General features: G+C 46.3%; 1 protein-coding gene across 1 annotated transcript in view; it reads right to left on the bottom strand.

Annotated features, from left to right (window-relative positions):
- The window catches only part of dchs1b (dachsous cadherin-related 1b), a 142,261-nt gene that overhangs the window by 26,256 nt on the left and 92,236 nt on the right, over positions 1 to 23,769 (bottom strand). Inside the window, exons 5-11 of the mRNA XM_083778707.1 lie at positions 15,373 to 15,561; positions 9,218 to 9,458; positions 7,601 to 7,837; positions 4,587 to 5,657; positions 4,041 to 4,228; positions 3,602 to 3,698; positions 2,611 to 2,768 (exon numbers count right to left, since the gene is read on the bottom strand). Of these exons, the coding sequence (XP_083634833.1) occupies positions 2,611 to 2,768; positions 3,602 to 3,698; positions 4,041 to 4,228; positions 4,587 to 5,657; positions 7,601 to 7,837; positions 9,218 to 9,458; positions 15,373 to 15,561 (2,181 nt within the window). The remainder of the gene's footprint in view (positions 1 to 2,610; positions 2,769 to 3,601; positions 3,699 to 4,040; positions 4,229 to 4,586; positions 5,658 to 7,600; positions 7,838 to 9,217; positions 9,459 to 15,372; positions 15,562 to 23,769) is intronic.

Below are 23,769 nucleotides of genomic sequence, written 5' to 3'. Positions count from 1 at the left end.
TATCGTGCTGTCCGCACGCTAAGCCAGGCAGTCCGGTCACAATGCTGCTGGGGGCAGCGATGGCAGCAACCAGATGGGGAGCAAATGTGTGTTTATCCCATTCTGAACGGGCACCCATTTTGGTGTCGGCATCATGTTATGCTTTATCTATTGAAAAATAGCAGATCTACAAGCTCATATCGCGCCACCGAGTGGCGCGATACGAGCTTGTAGGTCTGCTATTTTTGAAAAATCGAAGAGCGACTGACATTATTTTCTAGAATCTGATCTCAGGTCAGAATGGGTTAATCAGACCAGTGTGTGTCCAGTGGAAACCTCGTTATGAATCTGATCTCAGGTCAGAATGGGTTAAGGGGCTTTTGACACTTTTGAACAACAGCCATGGGACTGTACATTGTTTCAGAGTGAGCAGATCAAAGCGCGAGGAAAGACAGCAAACACAAGCAGGCCTCATGCAGCATGCTTGAAATGCGGCATTCCTCACACGCAACATTTATGCTTCCGCGTGCATGTGATTAACCACGCACACATGTAAGCGTTCAAAGGCCTGCAGACACACAGAGGCACACATACCGTACACATACAGAGGCAAACAATATCCGCACGCACGCACGCACGCACGCACGCACGCACACACACACACACACACATGCCCACTCGTGGGCGTGCGCCATCCCCTCGTTCCTGTCACACAGGCCTATTAGCCTTAATCACATCTTTTTGATGGCCCTTATCAAACGGAGAGGGTAAACCCAGAGGAGGAAGTAAGTGATTGGAATAATTTGTACGAGCTTAGCTCAGCCTAAGCCTCTCCCATTATGACATAGGCCTACTGTACGTACGTACAGTACAGTACAGTACAGTACAGTACAGTACAGTACAGTACAGTACAGTACAGTACAGTACAGTACAGTACAGTACAGTACAGTACAGTACAGTACAGTACAGTACAGTACAGTACAGTACAGTGCAGTGCAGTGCAGAGCAGCAGTCCTGACTGGGCTGACGACACCATGACAGGTGGGGAAGGCAGCCTATACGTAATACCACTTGCAGATGAAAGGTCAGATAAATCTGGAACCCAATTCCCTTTATTTAAACATGGAAACGTACCGGACTGCATCATCGACTCTGCTCAAGAGTCTCTGGTGTTTGTATTCCGCACGTGGCTCACATTTCGCCCAGTGTTCTCTCCATGTAGCGGCGTAGCGTGTGTACCCTTGTGTCTGGTTCTACCCCCACAGCTGCTAGGAGTGAAATGGTATCTCTAAATCGTTATCTGGAAATGTTATCTCTTACGTGTGTGTTCAAATGTGTCATTACATTGTGTCCATGTATGTGTGTCCGTGTGTGTACGTGTCCGTGTGTGTGTGTCCGTGGCCATGTGTGTGTGTGTGTGTGTGTGTGTGTGTGTGTGTGTGTGTGTGTGTGTTTGTGGATGCATGTGTGTACAGTATGTGCATGTGTGCGTGTGAGCCTGAGCCCTCGCATGCACCACTGCCTGCTACCGTACGGCGGTGTGTTCCTCGTGTGATCAGAGAGATTCCTTTCAGCTGGCTCTCATCAAATCTCATCTGGGAACGTTTGATTTCAAGGTGCCTGTTTCCCGTCTGTCTAATCTCAGTGTCGCACAAGCAGGGGAGCAGGGCAAGAATCTGAGGCAAGCTCTAATTAGCATCCCTTTCCTCTCTGAAATCACAATGCAAAAGGAAAAAAAAAAAGGAATAAAAAGCAATCAGTTTTTAGCTTAAAGTTCTGTTGTCAAATTATGCTACCACTGTACTCTCTGGCTAAGTGCCACTGTGGCAGACCGTAGGAAGTGAAGAGGTTTTTGGCTTCCATATTTGGGTTCCTGATAGGCCGTGTTGATATGCAGGAATGACCCCTCTGTAGAAAAGTCCAGGGCGATAACTCAGCCCAGGCCCACTTCCCTCCTGCTGTTCAGTGTTTCTCACCTTGGGCTTGGGTTACCCAACTCACCTCTGGAGCAGGAAACACACACTGGAGCCGATAGACGACGTTTGTTTGTACAGGCGCCGATTCAGTTTCTTTTCCTTTTTTGTTTCCATCTCCCTCAACACTGATACTATTCGCTTCTCTTGCAGTTGAGGAAATTGCTCTGGAGACGGGAGTGAACTGGAGGCGGGGAAGGCAACGGCACTGAGGTAATAAGGAGGTGAGGCCAAATTGCTGGAGGTTTGAGTGTGAAGTTGGCCTCCCCCGGCCATTTACCTCATGTGCAGGGAGTCTCTCAATGTACCGAGAAACCTGTGTGTGTGTGTGTGTGTGTGTGTGTGTGTGTGTGTGCGTGTGCGTGCGTGCGTGCGTGCGTGCGTGCGTGCGTGCGTGCGTGCGTGCGTGCGTGCGTTATGTGAACTGAAGGAAAGTGCCAAGTGAAATGATACTGTATCATGAGACTTGTGGTGTTATTGAGCCATGATTTGCAAATAACATTAAAACGGCATTGTAGTCCCACTCTGAGTATGAACTGGACGGATGGATGCATCCACTATGATTATTTACATAGTGTACGTTAAAGTATACCTGTATGCATAGCTGGCAGGTGGAGCTGAGGCTGGGAGTTCCATAGTGTACGTTGAAATAATATACCTGTATGCGTAGCTGGCAGGTGGAGCTGAGGCTGGGAGTTCCGTGGTCAGTAACAGTCACAGTAAAGGCATATTCTGCTCGTTCTGCCCAACTCAGCGGGGATGCGGTACGTAGTTCCCCACTGGACGGGTTCAGAGTGAAACGCTCTGCTCTTGGACCTACAGAGAAGAGAAGAGAAGATGTGAGGTAGTGAGTGAGTGAGTGAGTGAGTGAGTGAGTGAGTGAGTGAGTGAGTGAGGTAGTGAGTGAGTGAGTGAGGTAGTGAGTGAGTGAGGTAGTGAGTGAGTGAGTGAGGGAGGTAGCGAGTGAGTGAGTGAGGTAGTGAGTGAGGTAGTGAGTGAGTGAGTGAATGAGTGAGTGAGTGAGGTAGTGAGTGAGTGAGGTAGTGAGTGAGTGAGTGAGTGAGTGAGTGAGTGAGTGAGTGAGGTAGTGAGTGAGGTAGTGAGTGAGTGAGTGAGTGAGGTAGTGAGTGAGTGAGGTAGTGAGTGAATGAGTGAGTGAGTGAGGTAGTGAGTGAGGTAGTGAGTGAGTGAGGTAGTGAGTGAGGTAGTGAGTGAGTGAGGTAGTGAGTGAGTGAATGAGTGAGTGAGTGAGTGAGTGAGTGAGGTAGTGAGTGAGGTAGTGAGTGAGTGAGGTAGTGAGTGAGTGAGGGAGGTAGCGAGTGAGTGAGTGAGTGAGTGAGTGAGTGAGTGAGGTAGTGAGTGAGTGAATGAGTGAGTGAGTGAGGTAGTGAGTGAGTGAGTGAGGTAGTGAGTGAGGTAGTGAGTGAGTGAGGTAGTGAGTGAGTGAATGAGTGAGTGAGTGAGGTAGTGAGTGAGGTAGTGAGTGAGTGAGGTAGTGAGTGAGTGAGGTAGTGAGTGAGGTAGTGAGTGAGTGAGGTAGTGAGTGAGTGAATGAGTGAGTGAGTGAGGTAGTGAGTGAGGTAGTGAGTGAGTGAGGTAGTGAGTGAGTGAGTGAGTAAGTGAGTGTAGTGATTTAAGGTGAGTCTGACCTGATAAAGAGTAGTAGATGGTGCCGTTCTCTCCCTCATCCAGATCTTTGGCTGACAGCGTTGTTAGGACTGAGCCAGACGAGAGCCCCTCCATCGACTCCATTGACAAAAAGAGCATGGTTTTATTCATCCGTTTTATTAATAATACCAGAATTTAATTGTGTAGCATTAGGATTTTAAAAATTAAATAGGAATATCTCAGTATTGTCAATACCGTCAAGTATTGCTAATATTCTGTCAATTGTGCAACCCCTCTCTCTACTGGTTCTAAAACATATTCATGTCAAGGATCAGCATTATTGAAAATGGTGGATATCTGAAATACAATAGTGAGAGTGAGGGAGGGAGAGAGAGAGAGAGAAAAACTGTCCCTGTTTTGCTGCAGACCACCTGGTCGCACCGTGAGAAGCGTTGCTCTTTGTCTTTTCCCCCCTCTCACCTGTATAAGCAGCTCTGCCTCTGGCTTGGCGTGGCTAAAGCGGGGGGCGTGGTCATTCTCGTCCAACACACTGATGTGGGCGGTGCCGGTGGCGCTGCGCGGGGGCGTGCCCCCGTCCTGCACCACCACGGCCAGCTGGTAGCTGGACTGCTGCTCTCTGTCCAGGCCCACGCGCGTGCTGATCTCACCTGGAGATACGGTAAGGGGTACAGCAGTGACATGATTGGAAGTGCCATGAAATGTGATAAAACGTATATAGATACACATGTCGGACAAAAAGACATAAAGGTGTTTGTACACTGGTCCGCTTTTTTGGCCGAATATCGGAGCGAATTTCGGAGGACATAAAAAACACGTGTCCGTCACGTTTGCACACGTATTTTGTCCGCAAAATGTTTTTTTTTGCACCCGGGTCGAATTTATCAGTTTTCCGCAGCGGTCTAGTGGGGTGTTGGTAACAAGCGAAACGCAGCGAGAAAATGCGCCGGTGTGCAACCACCTCAATTAAGATATAACATATGGCAGAAAACGCATGGTCCTGCTCACCGGTCTGTGAGTTGATCTGGAAGTGTCTGTCAGAGTGCGTCAGTCTGTAGGTGAGACGAGCGTTGAGCCCGGCGTCTCTGTCCGTGGCCGACACCCGGCCGAAGCCCGTCCCCGCCACCAGGTTCTCCCTGACGGCCAGGAACACCCTCTCCTGGCTCAGCCGGGGCGCGTTGTCGTTCTCGTCGGTCACGGTGACCCTCACTGTGGCGCTGCCGGTCCTCCCTGTCCCGCCGCGTCCCGACGTGGCCAAGACGGTCAGCAGGTACATGTCCTTGGCCTCGCGGTCCACGGAGCTGCGGACGAACAGCCAGCCGCTGTCCGGCATGACGCCGAACCCGGCGGCGTCGCCGTCCGGCCGGAGCCGGTACGACACCGGGGACGAAGACGAGGAGGCTCCGCCGTTCCCGTTCCCGTTCCCCACAGCCTCCCGGTTGAGCGCCCGCACCTGCAGGAAGCGCGTGTTGAGCGGCATGTTTTCCCGCAGCTCCACGCGGTAGGTGAGCGTGTCAAAGTGGGGGCCCTGCGCGTCCCGCGCCTGGACGTGCACCACCAGGGTGAAGGTGGAGCTGAGCTGGGGCGCGCCGCCGTCCTTGGCCACCACCTGGAGGTCGTAGCGGGGGACGCTCTCGTAGGACAGGCTCCCGATCAGACGCACCTCCCCGCTGCCCCGGTCCACGCCGAACGTCCTCTGGCCCCCCCCCGCCGCCCCCCCGCCGCCCGCCGAGAGCAGGTCGAAGCTCAGCTGGCCGTTATGCCCCGAGTCGCGGTCCGCGGCCTGCACGCGGTAGACGACCGCCCCCATCTTGGTGACCTCGGGCAGGAGGAGGGACTCCGAGGAGGACGGGAGGAAGGCGGGCGCGTTGTCGTTGACGTCGGAGACGGTGACGCGCACGCGGCACGTGCCGTACGCCGGAGGGGAGCCGTGGCGGGCCTGGACCTCCAGCTCCAGGCTGGAGCGGGTCTCGTGGTCCAGAGGCAGGGCCGTCCGGATGGTACCGGAAGAACTGTCCACTGTGAAGTAGCCGTCTGGGTCTCCTGAGGAGATGGAGAACAAGATGTCCTTGGACACACCTGAGAGAGAGAGAGAGAGAGAGAGAGAGAGAGATAAAGAAAAGGGTGAGAATGAGTAAGAGTAAGAGGCAGCGAGTGTAGAAGGTTACTGTACATACGGTACATGGCGCCTACGTGCTATCTTGTGCTTGGCACCGCTTCTAGATAATCATCTATCAAGGCACGTCCTCTCTATCTCCAACTGGCCCATCTTTTCTGCTCCTCCTGCTCGATCAGATAAGCCCAATTCAGAACACTTAGCAAAGCACTGAGAAATATGCCACTGAGTCAAAGGGGATATTCGTGGGAATAATTCTTTAACTTCACCTCATCTAAAATGAGGGCAGAGAGACAGGAGAGCACTTCAGTCCACTACCTCCACTCTGCTCTTCACTCTTGACTCCCACTCAGAATGACATCCAAGATCCATTTGTATGTCATTAATACGGGGAAAAAATAAATGTCTGGCTGGAGTGAAAATAAACCCTGGTAAAAGCCAGCGCAGTATGATGAATGTGATTTCCTAATGGGGTGTGTACTCCTGTTGCTTGTCTATTTGCACAGCGGCTCTGGTGAGTGGTACAGTATCTGCGCTGCATGCTCTGCTCCATTGAGGTGCCTGACAAGTGGATGGGTGTGGGATTTTCTGCCATGGGACTTGTCGGGAAATGAGAGAGCAGTTCCGCCCCGTCAAATAAGTCATGTAAGACAAGCTTTCCTTGGCTTTAACATAAAGATTACATTTTCATTCGTAGAAGGAATAAACGGGAGTCCAAAAACTGTTAAACCCGGGTAGAATTTAAGTGCTATATGTATTCATTTTGGGGAAACATTTGCCGGCGTAACCACTTTCACCCTAGCATCCCAAAATTAGATTTCCATGTCGCAATGGGACATTTCTTTTCCTTTGTTTGACACATCTATTTTCTAATAGTTTAAAAAAAAAGTGGTTAAATTCATAGGATATCCTAAACATTTTGCACTTGCTAGCTACATATTATATTATGATTTTTCTATATTAATAAAATAAATGTATAGAAATAGCTCAAGTTACACTCGAACTCTGCCCAAAGTCAGATTTTAAGAAAAGAAAAGAAACGAAAAGAAAACAGTCTTAACGTGCATGACGTGTGTAAGTGGTCGCATATGAGCTGGATCGTTTTCCTACCCAAAGCAGCTCATGATGTTCACAATTAACATAAGTAGTAGAGAGGCTCATGCTCATTTCCTCCTTATGGGACTCTATCTATTATACTCATGCTATGTTCACACTAGCGCAGACAAAACAACAGGCTAGAGTCATTTTCAGCGAGATGAAGCCACAGAAGGTCACTGCCGTGCTACAAAGAACGTTGGCTCGCTTCACCTTTTTCCAGTGCTCCAACGATGCATGTTAGTGTCAATCAATCAAATGTTTTTGTTTCACCATTTCCCCTCCGTTGGCTTCTCTCTCCATCCCCACAATTCCGGCCCTGTTCCATTAAAGGAAAACTCATTCTTGCCATTAACCAGATCCCTGTACAATTTAACCCTACCGTTTTTATTTATGCAGTGTGACATGAGCAACACAACGAGGCCAGCCATACTTGCTCATTATCGTAGCGTCCGTCGACCTCGACTGTGAGCGCAGCGTCATAGAGTAAGCGCCTCCTAACTTTCATTCCCTCTTATAGAGCGTCGCAGTCCCGCCCCCCTTTCATGACGGCGACAGGCCCAGGAAATAATTCCCCGTGCATATTTCCCATAGACATTTCAAAAAGTATTTATTTAAAGGTCTGTAAAGCCTCGAAACAAAGCCAACTCGGATCGTGACAAATCATGACAACGGCCCAATTTTTTTGTTTGTTGTCATGATTTGTCACGATCCGAGTTGGCTTTGTTCGAGCATGGGGAATTATTTCGTGGTCGTCGTCATGAAAGGGGGCGGGACTGCGACGCTCCATAGACATTATTAGCGGTCTCACCGGTCTTGGTAGCGGCGCGGACCGTCCCCACGGCCGTGCCCCTCAGCACGCCCTCGGACACGGTGAAGAAGTAGTGCGCCTGGTCGAACACAGGGGGCGCCACAACGCCTCCCACCACGCTCACGTTCACCCTGGCGTTGAGCGGCGCCACCAGGCCGCCGCCGTCCTCCGCCGAGATCACCATGGAGATGACCGTGTTGGCTCTGCCGTGGAGGGAGCGGGAGAGAGAGATCACGCCTAGAGGGAGAGAGAGAGAGAGAGAGAGAGAGAGAGAGAGAGAGAGAGAGAGAGAGAGAGAGAGAGAGAGAGACAGAGACAGAGACAGAGAGAGAGAGGAGCGGAATGGAATGGAGGAGGGAAAATAAAACAGAAGAGAGGAAATAATGATCATTTTATGGTTAAACTTTTCCCTTTTAGCTGTGGTCGTTCAGGAAGGATGTTGGTTCAGACAAAAAAAACTGTTCTAGCCATTAAATGGGTAGAACTGTTTTTTTTTTTGGTAGAATGGTCCTCGGGTCAAAATTTTAGACCCGAGGATGATTCTACAAATGTCTTCTAAATCCTGACAGTTTCCTGAAAAACCCTATGTTTCTGTCAGTCATTCTCAAAGTTTTTCATGTCAAGGATCCCAAAAACGATATTTATTTGGCCGCCGAGCCCCCCATTTGAAAATATGTTGTTCCAGATTCCCCCCAAGAAGCAAAGATATGATATATTTGCGCCACATTTTCAAAAATAGCAGATCTACAAGCTCGAGCTTGTAGATCTGCTATTTTATATCTGCAAAAGGGGTTCCCGTCCAGAATGGGTTAAGTTAACTCAAGACAGTTACATGATACGGATACATTTACATTGAGGATTTTACTGTGTAAACTCACCAGTGACAGTGTGTGTACATTATACTGTATATCCACAGTTATTTATTTGTGTTAAAAGCCTCTCATACATACATAACATGTCGAGAGTACTGCTCTTCACACTCTGGAGTTGTTTCACTTAGTAAAATGAGTTGTTTGTGTTTAAATGTACAGTATAGTAAAATGATGCCCCATTCAGTGATACAATGTACAGTATATAGGTGTAAATATTGTATCATTGCTATTTGAAATCTGCCAGCCTATGCTTTGCCAACAGTACATGTAAACTGTGGTGAATACACTTCCAATTCCAATTTATAACTGTCACTCAATAACCCTTAAAGGGGTATTTCACTTAAAAAAATAATAAAAAAAAATGTCATTTTATTGTCTACTCTCAGACACACCTCGGATAGTTTTTAAGTTGCTTGATTCAGTAATTAGATATTTGATATTCATTTTAGCTGCCACGCCCCCTTCCTATACAAACCCATTGAAACTTAAAAGTCAAATTTTAACCATGTTAGATTAATTATATATATATATATATATATATAATTTATTTATTGGGGGGGGGGGGGGGGGGATAAAAAAACCAACAAAAAAACCAACAAAGAACCACACATTACACATTGGAGAATTAAGGTAGTGCTTGCTTGCAAATAATACACACACAGTCACAGTCAGTCACACACACACACACACACACACACACACACACACACACACACACACACACACGCACGCCATCTATTTATACCTGTGTCCTTGTTGAGGGTGAAGAAGGCGGAGCCTCCTCCTCCTCCTCCAGGCACCGTGCGGTAGGTCACCCTGCCGTTCTCCCCGGCGTCGGGATCATTAGCCGTCACCTTGACGACGGAGGTGCCGGGGGCGCTGTGCGTGCTCAGGCTGACGGCGTACAGCAGCGGGTAGAAGGAGGGCCGGTTGTCGTTGACGTCCACCACGCTGACCCTCACGTGGGCCGCGGCGCTCAGACCACCCTGGGGGAACACGTGGAGGTTGAACAAAGCCATTCCGCTCACAATTCATTACATAATACATACAATACATTTGAAAATATAGTTTTATGGTGTAGGTCGGCCTTGAGCCAATGTAGGCCGTGTGGTGAGGTCCCTTTTCGTTCAGGTCCGTTCCCACGGAAGGGGGACTACACAATTTTTTCTCCATAAAAGAGATTTATAGGTAGAAAGTACTAAAAAAAAAGTTCTACTCGTCCCGCCCTGCAGTTATTTTATAATCCGCGAATTAAAACGGGACTATTTCTTACAAGGCGTAATAATATGTGCAAGGGGAGTGGTGTTGTTTTGGTCACGTGGACCAATCGCGTAGCAGCTTTATTCCCTTCCCATAATAATATTAGAGCAATGGCGGCCACCAGTTCAACCAGCCAAGAGGGGAAAAATAAACCAAAACAGCGGGGAAAAGTGCGTAAAAGGGAATCAAAGGACTCTAACGAGGACGCTGTGTTTCACGCCACGTGTTACTGTCGCTTTATTTGTAAAAGACGATTGTGTTTGGCCGAGAAACGCTGCACACAGACGGTGCAGGGGGAAGAGAGAACGCTGCCTCGGACAGTCACGTCTGAAACCCCCCGAAAGAAACGTCGTTCTCGGACAGGTTTGCCCGTCCCTTCTGCTGGCCATGTCCTTCCAGCCATCTGCATCATTTGTGGACAAATATATTACTGTTTTGGAAAACGGAAGAAGCTTTCACAAGCAGAAACAGTGTCTGTCAGGTAAGCGACCACCCTCCCTCTCTCTCTCTCTCTCTCTCTCTCTCTCTCTCACACACACACACACACACACACACACACACACACACACACACACACACACACACACACACACACACACGTTAACATTGGACTGGAAAATGCATTGCCAGTTTTGGACTGTGAAATATTGATTATGACGATAACTGTGCTACCGGTATTTACATACAGACCTATCATTTTCCCATTAGATCAGAGGTCTTTGATGTGCTGTGTTTGAGGCCAAGGCTTTGTGGGATCACTCTGTTGAATATGTTGAATATCATGTCTTTTTGGGTAAGGAAGTTTGCAGATAGAAAGGCGGTGGTCTTGTGATGTAGTGCATTTATATATTATTATATTATATTATACTTATCATTGATAAAAGTGTTTATCTACAGAACAGAGACTGAAACACTGCTGATTGAATTACTACATTATTAGGAATGCATGGAGGTCAAGGGGGCAGGTCACTGTTATTTTTATATTACATAACCATATAATGGATAGAAGATACAAAAACAAATTTCACCTACATTTTGAATTGTAAATGTGTGATACTATATATATACTCTGTATTTTGGCTGTCTTTAGATACAATGTTGACAGCAGACACCTTTGCACATGTTAAGTATTTTTTTGTCTGTGTGTGTGTGTGTGTGTGTGTGTGTGTGTGTGTGTGTGTGTGTGTGTGTGTGTGTGTGTGTGTTTTCAGAAATTAACAACCCTTTGCTGCCAGCTACAACATATTCTGCGAACGAGTCATCCTGAAAATGAACCAACTAAGGAAGAAGTTCATAGACATTGTTAAGAAGAATGAGGATATTGATGCTTCAGACTACAGGTAACTGTGTCCTTGACAGTTCAGTAAACAAAAAAGAACCTCTTTCATACTGAAAAGTTTCAATTTTATTGATTTATTCGCTCACAAGAAAGGCTATGACACTATGTTTAAATTAATTTGTTTCTCATTGTGAAAAAATCCCTTTATTTATACATTTGTGCCCGTCTTTTTCTATATTTTCATTTTGCAGGCAGGATAAACTGAAAAGGCGGTTGGCCCGTGATTTCCCCCAGCTGCAACACGCAACATCTCTGAACTAGTTTTTGTTGAAACATTATCAGCAGATACACTGTTAGACAGGCTATCCATCAGACACAACCACAACTGAGTCAACGAGGTAAGCCAAGCTGAAAGTGACAATGAACACACATCTGGACAAACTACAGAGCACACAAGGACACTGTATAGTGCAGGACTGATATTGAACTTGTAAATGAAACTCCCGGTATGAAATGCCCTTGGCCTCCCACAGCAGAGGATTTGAATGTTTCTGAAGCAAAATCTGTTGTGCCAGTTGAACTATTCAATGTAATTTCCTGGATTATAGGTGCAACAGAGGAACCAACACTAGACTGTTATGTTGATATTCCTGAAGATGTAAACCTAAAAGTTTTATCTGTTTGTCAATACATTGTGCATCTAAAGGTCGGAAGCAGACGCCTAAGTCACTGTGTCTTGGTCTAACTGTTCGCCATTTAACAGGTTCATCCAATGTTCTGTCACTACTGAATAGATTAGGACACTGTGCTTCATGGAACACAGTTGTCAGTCTAGACACTAGCCTAGCTCAACTACAACTTCTAGAGGGCAGAGACAAAATTCCTAAGGGGTTCTCAAAGAAGGCACCTACCATACTGGTGTGGGATAACATTGATTTTGGGGAGGAGACACTGTCAGGTTGTGGAACTACTCACCATACAAATGGCATTATGCTACAAAGTTCTGTTGTTGAAACAATGTCTAGACCAGACAGACAGCCACTGCCGAAGTCAGTTTACACATTGAAAGCACCTCCTACATTCAACACAATCCACAGTCTAAAAGACAAGGGCCACAGAACTTGTTTCAGGATGCAAGGTACAAATCATTCTGTACGGCATCATCAGCTTTGCCAGAACTGTCCATTCCCCCAACAAGTGATGCTCTCCACCAACATTGCAAAAGGGAAAACTACCAAGCAGCAGTGATGAGACGTTCTCTGACTAGTAGGATGTGTGCTCCTTCACCCATTGGCAGTGGATGGGGCATGGAGGATGGGGAGTTAAAAGTAACATGGCTGACTAGAAATCCTGCCCCTGATAGTGTGTTGCAGGTAGTCCACTGTAATTGTAAAAAAGCAAATGTGAGACTGAAAGATGTTCATGTATGTCTGCAAAACTGTCTTGCACTGATTTATGTCACTGCCAGGACTGTGAAAATGTGTCAAAGGAAACAGAAGAAAGAGGTACATGGGATGATGACATTTGTATGCTATTTTGTATTTTCATATATTTCCTGGGGGGGGGGGGGGGGGTTGGATGTACAAATGACAGATGCTGTGACACTTTGCGGAACTTGTAAATAAATAAATGTTTCATACCATATGTTGTAATAATTCTGACCTCTAGTACTTTAATTTTTAGTCTTGTCCATTTCTTTGCATTATTCCAATTTAGGGGGCGTGGTAACATTTTGATAGATTTTCTGCCATGTTGGTCCAAGGTGCCCTGATTTTCTTTTCTACCTTTCATTACACATTAGGTTGAGACATTTTCTATGTATGAAACATAAGCTCTTGGCACAATTTACTGTGTAGGTTTCATTGTACTGTGTGGCAAACACTTAAGTTGAAGCATATTCTTTAACAAATATGCTACATTTCATGATATAAATTCACATATGAGTAAACTAAAGGCACCAATACTTATGTCAGATGTTATGTATATGCTTTGACATTTGAGAAAAAGAATGTGTTGCCAAAAACACATTTTACAAGCAAAAACAGCAGCACACGATTTTCGTTTTTTGGTTATAAACTGTTTATACATTTATGGCTATAAAAAAAAAACAGCAGGTTTTTATGAGTAGAACTTTTTACCCAAAGTCTAGAAGGGTATTATCTATGAAAAAATGCATTGAATGCGTAGTTCGCTTGACATGGGAACGAAACTCATTTTCTAAGCACTTTTTCATGGGTCCCAACACGGCCTAATGATAGTATCCAGGTGGGCCGACTGAAGCCCCATTTCTGCTTCGTCTATCGACTATGATTAATGAACGATTCTTATTTTTTATGTTTGAAAATAGGGTATTCTCACAATTTTCGTACAGCACCATTGGACAACAAAGTATAATACAGGATTGGATAATGAAACTAATCTATTTAGTCGATTCTAAACCATTTATTAAAAATGATCCATCGGCTATACAGTAAGTCAGTTATTGGTTCTAAATAACAGTTTCTATATTTTCAGTTAATTGCCCATACTGTACCTACTGTACAATGATCTACTGTACCTGCATTGCTAGAACTGAGCCGCTATAGCTCACTGCACAGAATGAGTCGCGGCTAAATAACAGGTTGTTCTTTTCTTTATGGTTACGTTCACCCCTTTCCCCCCATGTTTCTGAAGCCAGGGAATACAAGGTTAAAAGAAATAATTTAAATTAAAAAGAATGACTTCCGTTATACAATAGTTATGTCCTTACAATGAAACAGATTTATGCGACACCGTAAAGATGAAACAAAATTGTAGGAGGACGGCGTTCTCTGTCCATCATGTGTGAAATATGGAGTCAATCAACAGTCATACACACATGTGTCCGGGAGGGGGGATGGGGGGGGGGGGGGGTAGTTTACTCTCATTACACTGTAGTTTGCAAAGCCTGGCTTTATGAGACCGTTAATGATAATAACAGAGCCGGCCTGAGACCCAGGGGATGGCCACCAGCTGGACCCGCCTGGGGATGAGGACCATACAATGAAAATATACATTTCATGTAGTATAGATTTCAAAAACTGTCCAAAAAAACGCATATTTTTAAATGCATTTTGGAGACACTGGGAGTGGGAATATAGTTTCACAGACATATTTTAAGCTGGATCTTTCATGGCTACTTATATGTGACCAAAAAATGCCCCTCTCCCACCTCACACATTTCTTTGGTATAATTTGAAACAAATGTATTGAATTCGTATTCATAATTTAAGTTTTCTGTGCGGAGGTGGGGGTGAGATGGAGCATGGCGTATACATTATATATTATTATCTGTGTGAAACCAGAAACACTACAAATTTTCATTTCCATTGTTTTTGCAGGTGTACAGTGCATAGCGGCAAGACGAGGAGCAGTATAGAATATATAAACATTGAATTATAGAATTATATTCTAATATAATATATGATGGAGGAGAGGTATGAGTGTAGAGGAGGCAACAGGAGATTGTATGTCAGGATCCACACTTTAATTCAACCCCTTCCTAAACAGAGGAAATATATATATAGTTTTGTTGAACATGTGTGTGTTGCAGAGGAAGTAATGATGGCCACACTAATACTATTCAACCTGTGTGTGACCTTCAGTATGTAAAAGATGTCTGCGAAAGTCTGCACACTGTGGGTAATAAATGTTTCATTGCATCTCTCAGTAAGTGCATTCGCTGCGATTAATTGCATGCTTAATGGTGTATATAGGACAGGGGGTAAGGGGCACGATATTGAAATGCTACCAAAATCTGTTTTCCTACTTTGTTCGCTTCTTCTTTCCTCTCTCTCTCTCTCTCTCTCTCTCTCTCTCTCTCTCTCTCTCTCTCTCTCTCTCTCTCTCTCTCTCTCTCTCTCCCCCCCTCCCCCCCGCTCTTTCTGATTGCTTAGCCATGCCTTTGCTGTGTTCTGTGAAGATGCTCGGTAAAGAACAGGATGCTGTCTTTCCTAAAGGATATCCTGAGTCCCTTTGATCAGCTTTACTCGACTGCTTGTATGAGGATTTAGTTTGTCCTAACAGGATAAGCAGTTCGATTCCCAGTTGGACCTCCATGGATTCCCAGTTGGACCTCCATCCCTCTCCCAATGTGTGTGTGTGTGTGTGTGTGTGTGTGTGTGTGTGTGTGTGTGTGTGTGTGTGTGTGTGTGTGTGTGTGTGTGTGTGTGTGTGTGTGCGCGCTGCAGCGCGCGAGCGTGCATGCGTGTGTGTGTGTGTGTGCGCGCGCGAGCGTGCATGCGTGTGTGTGTGTGTGTGTGTGTGTGTGCGCGTGCGCGTGTGTGTACTTGGACACATGCATTAAACAGCTATTCATTATAGTGATGTAAATTAGGTCTTACTCCATCTGTGGCGGTGACAGTGAGATCAAAGCTGTCCGGCCCCTCGTCCCTGTCCAGGGTAGCACTGGTACACAGCTGGCCATTGTCTTTATCTATGGTGAAGTGGGATGACGCCGTGCCCCCGGACCCAGAACCCAGTGTGTAGGATATTGTACCAAAGGAACCACGGTCCTCATCTGTGGCCGACACCTGGGGAGAGAGAAACATGTCTTTGACGTGAGAGGTAGCACAGGTGAAATGCAGTAGGTACATTATAGAGGAGAGGAGAGGTGAAACAATCCAGCATCATGACACCACTCAACAATGGCGGCGTTATATAAAGCACTGATATAACACTGACTCCAACCAAACGTCAGTGATGAGGGTGAACTTCTGGCACAGAGGACATAAGGGAGGCAGCGTAAATATGGTTGTAGACAGAGATATCTGCAGGCAACCTTTGCAGGAAAGAAAGGGAGGATGGCTATATAGTGCACAGAGAATTATAGATGGTTAAGGGTGAAATGCAACAGTGCAGGAGAGGAGAGGAGAGGAGAGGAGAGGAGAGGAGAGGAGAGGAGAGGAGAGGAGAGGAGAGGAGAGGAGAGGAGAGGAGAGGAGAGGAGAGGAGAGGAGAGGAGAGGAGAGGAGAGGAGAGGAGAGGAGAGGAGAGGAGAGGAGAGGAGAGGAGAGGAGAGGAGTTGTAAGTTAGGTCCAGGGGTTAGGGGAGGAATGCTGATGCATGTTAGCAGGTCATGTCAGAATTAGACTTTAAGTGGCATTTAAATAATTCACAGAGTGCAACCATACACATGCACACACCCGCATGCACACACATACGCACAGCAATAAACCATATGAAAACACTCCTTGGTGACAGTTCTGACATTAATCTGTATTCTATTTCTCTCTGCAAAGGAGTTCAGGATTTCAAGCTGTTTATCTAAAGAGCCTTACACAACAGGCACGGGGCTGTAACCCAAACGTTTGTTCAACTTCAATACCACAGAATCACTGTGTAGAGTCACGTCACGTCAAATAGTGTAGATAGACATGTTTCTTGTGCTTTCGTGAACACACACACACACACACACACACGCGTGCACGCACAGCACCCTATGCCTACATACATTAAAGTGACCCATAAACCAGGACTACGACAAAGACATCCTTGCAAAACACAAGGAAGAAGTGTCCTGTGCACCGTGGGCTGGCGTTTTATACAGGCTCATAACATGATGTGTGGTGGTGTTCATGGCAGCCGTTAAAAGTAGCATTTTCCTTTAGAACTTGAATCCATGCAGGCCAGATAAGACCCGGGAGACGTGGAAACATTGTGACATCAATGCATTAACTGACTCCGGCCTGTAACCCCTCCCTCACCCCCTGTTTGAATTATGTCTGTTAATTAAAAATCATCACCAAACGGAATTCAATATCACATGAAGTATAGAAAGTGATTTAAAGCATAACAAATAGAAGAAATAGAAGAAAATAGAAGAAAACACAACTAACCCTATCCCTGTGTGTATATATATATATATATGGCTAAGTATTAATTGTAGGGCTGGGACTCGATTAAAAGAATTAGGCCTATACCGGTATTTGATCATTTGAGGCATTGTAATTAATGAATACAAATTAATTGTATTTTAATCGCATATCAATATTTGACCTGAGAAGTACTTTTTTCAATGAAAACAGATTTTGGTATACGAGTGAATCAATGATTTTGTTCAATATAAATTTCTCATCCATTGGGCCAAGCAAAGCGGTCTGATCGTCTTCTTCTCTATGATCGCTACACCTGAAATCCATCCAGTGAGAAAGGTTAAGTGGTGCAAAAACGAAGCGATTAAAAATTGTTTCTGCAAATTATTAATCGAAATGAAGGGCTGAAGTCCCAGCCCTAATTAATTGTAAACCTGAAGGGCCATGAGGCCGACAGAGCCAACACAGTAAAGTCATTTTAACCCATTCTGACCTGAGATCAGATTCATACGAGTTTTCCACTGGACACACACTGGTCTGATCAACCCATTCTGACCTGAGATCAGATTCTAAAAATGTCAGTCGTTCTTCGATAAAAAAAAAAAAAGCAGACCTACAAGCTCGTATCGCGCCACTCGGTGGCGCGATATGAGCTTGTAGATCTGCTATTTTTCAATAGCTAAAGCATCAGACAAAAATAGAAGAGGGACCACCGCTCATCTGCTGAAAAAAACTTTAGGGAGGTGCTGGAGCCACAAAAGGAATATGAGGGAAAATAAAGGGAAGCTCCGCACACTCAGATCTGCGCACAATCACAGGACAATAGCTAAAGCATAACATGATGCCAACACCAAAATGGGTGCCCGGTCAGAATGGCTTAACTGAGAGAGTACAGATGGAACCAAATGGACCCTCATATGTACACTAGGTCTCAAAGGTAAATGAACACTATGGATCTCACTGTGTATGAGCATTGACCACATGATGACCATATAGACACCCGACAGTGGATCAGTGACACACACTACTTCATTAGGCTCACAGTGGCTCTCCATTGGTTACAGTACTTTACACACTGGAACACCACCACCTACACTCCTGTCTTCATTTAACTCTGACTGTGAACAGGAGAGGGTGCAAATGTAAACAAAGTGTCAAATTTCTTTCCGTTTGTACACTTTCTGGAGTTAAATTAGAGACCTTCACTTGTTTTGCCCCCTATATGTTATACAATGTTTGCGTCATACAGTTTCTCCTAAACAATGGAAGAATACAACTTCCCTACTGGACCCATGTGGCATAGTGACCTATTGCCCCCTACTGTACTCTTGGATAGTTAATAAGGTCAGACCTTTGTTTGATGCTATAAGGGATCTAAGACCATTGCTATAGGATTTCATTTTGTGTCCTCAACAACATCAAAAAGCCCAAATATATTTTTGACAATCGATAGGGGGAAATTATTCTTATTTTGAAGCTTGATGATAATGCATCATGAATTTTCAAACACATGTTCTGACCAATCTTTGCACACTGAAAGCAAAACACTGAAATGCTAGTGCAGTGCCCGTTCAGGGCGTGACCACCATTTGAAAACGCGTGCCTGGAGCACGCCGGCTCATCCCATCGACTTCACACGCGACACAGCACTTCCACCGCCCTGCCCCTCAGCAGGACGGTAACGTGGCACTGCTCCGACCTCCTGTTACTCAGACTTGCCCCATTGCTAACCCTATCCCTAAAACCTGACCCTAACCCAAACTGCACGCGAAGCCATGTAGTCGCACAGTCGGAGTAATGGGATGTCGACTGTCAGACAAGGTGTGAAGCAGTATATGCAGTCGCATCGGGGCCCGGGGGGGAGGGGGCCCGGCTGCCACTCCTATACCGTAGTAAACTCTCTCTCTCTCTCTCTCTCTCTCTGGCTCTCTCTCCCACAAACACACGCTGTTAAGTTACAGCGACTAAGACTACATTTCCTGTCAATAGTAACTAGTGTAAAATATAGTTCATTGGGGAGGGCTGTCAATCTCGCATCAGGGCCCGTGGGACATTCCCTCTGCCACTGGTGTGAAGTCAGTTGGGTTCTGGAGATAATATGTCTCGAGATACGTGACACAGAGAGAGAGAGACAGACAGACAGATTCTGTGAATGTATAGATGCACATGCTAATTGCATTCAGGGCTTTGCAAGGATTCTGCATGGTCATAACAATACTGTTGCCGTATCATTGGGTCCCACCCCAGTGTTGGTGCTGTGGTGTAGAAGTACAGATTGCAGAGGGTCCCTGGTTCTGTCATTTCCTGTGCTTTAGGGTGTTGACAGTAACACTATCTTTGGACTGTGGGCTTATATATCTGGGTGTTCCTAAACATCTTTCAGGCTGCTTGTGACGGCTTAGCCACCTGTGGCGGGGAAAAACTAAGCAAACAATGCACACAAGCACGCACACACACAAATCCACATGACGCACACACCCATCCCATCTTTCTAGGTAAATCTAATTAAAGAGTGTTAAGCCACCATGACTGCCCACCGGGGGAGTGGGTGATGTCATGGTCACCTCAGTTTTGTTTAGTTTTTTACACCAGGAAATAGGTGAAATACTGCACAGACAAAGAAAGAAAGAAAGAAAGAAAGAAAGAAAGAAAAAAGAAAGCAAAATTATGAAAAAAGGGCGAGAGTTGTACAGGACATCCTGGGGACGGGTCAGGTCGGACATTATTACTATTACTATTATGTGACCGCCACCTGGGACTGAGGCCAGGGTCTGGGAATGACCTGGGTTGGACTGAGAGGAACTTAAACACAACAAAGAAGACTGGGAGGCCAGAAGTGGAGCATGTAGACATTGATTCTCCACACACTCTAAAATGTTAAAACCCTCAGTGGTGTGGTATGGATTCCTTCTCATGGGATGTGTGTGTTGTGTGTGTGTGTTGGGGGGTGGGGGGGGGGGGGTCATGCAGGACAATCACAAGGGTTGCACTGCAGCAATCCTCAGCACAAACACACATTTATGGAAACTTGGAGAGCCGTAAATTAAAGGATAAAAAGACATAAAGATTTTTGGTGTTTGGAGACATACAGTATAGGGAGGGGTTGGATGGGTGCCGTTGAGAGGCAGAGGTTTGTTAAAGCTTTAGTTGAAGATGGAGTCGACTGACACAGACCGAGGTAGACAACCAGGCAGCAACAGAACAGCCAAGGACGTAATGCATGTCATCACGCTATTCCTGCAAAGCCCACCCGTTTACGGTTTGAAACGCTTCCTGGAAACTTTGGAAGAGGCTGTGAGGTCCTTCATGGGAGAATGAACTTCACAGGCCAAGAAAGGAGTCAATAAGGATAAACTTTGTCCTCGTGATTTCCTCCTGTCTGTCCACCTGACAACACCTTGTCCAACACTAGCAGCATTATAGTCTAGCTGACGTTAGTAAGACAGCAGAGAGCTGCATTCTCAATTTGTTACCGTTCTTCAAGCATCTGCAATATGTATCTCTCCTCGAACTGAAAATGAAAGAATTATACGACACTTCTAGCACGAGGTAACATAATTAATGCAGTCAGCCTTCGGTGACTTATCAAACAGGACAGAATACTGTACGTCATATAGCGTGTCTCATTTGAGAGAATATGGCAGGTTATTATGATATATTTTGGCCCTCACCTTGAGGGCCAAAATATGTCTTATTGTCGCTGTTGGGTGGAAACCTTGTATGTTACAGTTACTTTTCAAGAACTGGAAAATATAACCAGTGTTCCATTGGATCCAATGGAGTTATAATTTTAGTCACAATCTCCTGTTAATATTGGGTCATTATTTATAAAAACCCACAGACACTTTCACTCAAAACTAAAATACCACAACAGCTCACAATACGTCACAATGTGGCACGTTGCGAGCTTGTACTGTAGATCGGCTATTTTTTACTACTTTTACACTGTAAGTATGAAGAAGTAGGGCATTCATTCTTGGGGGGGAAAAGACAGAAAACAGAATCTTTAAAAGGATACACGGTTTCTGCGCGATATCATCCACATTATATATTTTTTGCAGGTCTGAAGAGACTGTTTCTGCCAAGGAGGAGAGACTCCCCCCCCCCTACAGTCTGAAACCATTTCCCTCTGATCTCAGACCAGCCGCGGCCAGCCGTCCCGGGTCTGTCATACACACCCATTCATCATCGTGTTTCTCCTGAGGTGTCCCGCAGTGATAAACCGCGTGAGTACATAGCAACACACATCTAAATCTTTTCCTCCTTTTGGGCTGCAGTGGACAGTTAAGGGCATTAAGCTGTGAGGATTTTATGTGTACTTATGTGTATTTTTATGTTTCCGTCACAGCAACACAAGCCTGTACTGTACGAGTGTGTTGCTGTGTTGTAGTTAATCTCATATTTTCTTCTTCTATTAAAGTAAATGGGCAAGCCAGTATCTTTTTTATCGTGATGGGACGAGGTAAAGAAAGAGAGAGAGACTATGGCACTGGCAAGAAAACTCCTGTGGGAAGTGATCTTTAGACGCATGGTGCACGTGGGACCTGGGCACTGCTCTACTGTGGGATGTGATCTGTAGACGCATGGTGCACGTGGGACCTGGGCACTGCTCTACTGTGGGATGTGATCTGTAGACGCATGGTGCACGTGGGACCTGGACACTGCTCTACTGTGGGATGTGATCTGTAGACGCATGGTGCACGTGGGACCTGGACACTGCTCTACTGTGGGATGTGATCTGTAGACGCATGGTGCACGTGGGACCTGGACACTGCTCTACTGTGGGATGTGATCTGTAGACGCATGGTGCACGTGGGACCTGGACACTGCTCTACTGTGGGATGTGATCAGTAGACGCATGGTGCACGTGGGACCTGGGCACTGCTCTTACTGTGACGCTGTGATGAGAGATTACAGTAACCAGTGGCCTAGTAAACAATACAGTGTTTCAGTGGAGCATCTCAAAACCAGCCTGGGTCTTTGTGTCCAGGGAGATGTACAGTAGTATTATACACTCCTGGATTGGAGCATTGGAAAGCTAGCCCTCAATGGAGCATTAGCAGACAATCAAACCTCATTTCTCAGTACAAGGCTTCATCTAAGGACCCTCTAGCTTCCAGACAGCTGAAGGAGGTTCCTCTAACGACCCTCTAGCTTCCAGACAGCTGAGGGACTTGTGCCAAGGCAAGAGGCCATGCTGCAGGTTCATGTGAGACAGTCTTTTCCTCTGCCTTCTTCTCTATGAATGTAATGTGTTCAATTCATGAATTGCATTTTTTACAATGGTTCATTGATTCATACATTGGGAGGTGAAGCGGCGAACAGTCGACGCCAGCGTCCTCACTCCTGCACATTCATTCGCCAATGGTGGCAAGCTAGCACCCACCGACTCATTGGAGGCAATGTAGGGTTCAGTGTCTTGCCCAAGGACACTTCTGACATGTAGACAGGAGGAGCCGGGATTCAAACCGCAAACCGCCGATCCACGGAATCATTGAACGACCTGCTCTACCTCCTGAGCCACAGCCGCCCGTATCTAATTGGACTCTAAATCTCCTAAAAAGAACCTCCTGTGGTTCTCAGACCACACTTTGAGAATCTCCTCCCTTCCGAGAAGGACAAGAGATGAATGACGTCAAAACTGTATTTCAGCTTTTCATAATGTAATACTCCATTTCTTCTCCCCCATAATCACCTTTGTTGTTTTTGTCTCTTGTGACTACTGTCTTCTCTTCTTCTGTATTTTCTCTCTATACACGTATCGTCTATACTCCTCTCCTCCCTCTGTCCCTGTGTCTCTCCTGTCTACACTCCTCTCCTCCCTCTGTCCCTGTGTCTCTCCTGTCTACACTCCTCTCCTCCCTCTGTGTCTCTCCTGTCTACACTCCTCTCCTCCCTCTGTCCCTGTGTCTCTCCTGTCTACACTCCTCTCCTCCCTCTGTCCCTGTGTCTCTCCTGTCTATACTCCTCTCCTCCCTCTGTCCCTGTGTCTCTCCTGTCTATACACTCCTCTCCTCCCTCTGTCCCTGTGTCTCTCCTGTCTACACTCCTCTCCTCCTTCTGTCCCTGTGTCTCTCCTGTCTACACTCCTCTCCTCCTTCTGTCCCTGTGTCTCTCCTGTCTACACTCCTCTCCTCCTTCTGTCCCTGTGTCTCTCCTGTCTACACTCCTCTCCTCCCTCTGTCCCTGTGTCTCTCCTGTCTACACTCCTCTCCTCCCTCTGTCCCTGTGTCTCTCCTGTCTATACACTCCTCTCCTCCCTCTGTCCCTGTGTCTCTCCTGTCTACACTCCTCTCCTCCCTCTGTCCCTGTGTCTCTCCTGTCTACACTCCTCTCCTCCCTCTGTCCCTGTGTCTCTCCTGTCTACACTCCTCTCCTCCCTCTGTCCCTGTGTCTCTCCTGTCTACACTCCTCTCCTCCCTCTGTGTCTCTCCTGTCTACACTCCTCTCCTCCCTCTGTCCCTGTGTCTCTCCTGTCTACACTCCTCTCCTCCCTCTGTCCCTGTGTCTCTCCTGTCTATACTCCTCTCCTCCCTCTGTCCCTGTGTCTCTCCTGTCTATACACTCCTCTCCTCCCTCTGTCCCTGTGTCTCTCCTGTCTACACTCCTCTCCTCCTTCTGTCCCTGTGTCTCTCCTGTCTACACTCCTCTCCTCCTTCTGTCCCTGTGTCTCTCCTGTCTACACTCCTCTCCTCCTTCTGTCCCTGTGTCTCTCCTGTCTACACTCCTCTCCTCCCTCTGTCCCTGTGTCTCTCCTGTCTACACTCCTCTCCTCCCTCTGTCCCTGTGTCTCTCCTGTCTATACACTCCTCTCCTCCCTCTGTCCCTGTGTCTCTCCTGTCTACACTCCTCTCCTCCCTCTGTCCCTGTGTCTCTCCTGTCTACACTCCTCTCCTCCCTCTGTCCCCCTGTGTCTCTCCTGTCTAC

This window comes from Protomyctophum parallelum, assembly GCF_964188405.1.
Source record: "Protomyctophum parallelum genome assembly, chromosome: 1".
Lineage (NCBI taxonomy): Eukaryota > Metazoa > Chordata > Actinopteri > Myctophiformes > Myctophidae > Protomyctophum > Protomyctophum parallelum.
Note: the sequence above shows the minus strand (reverse complement) of the source record. Positions and strands in the feature narration are given on the sequence as shown.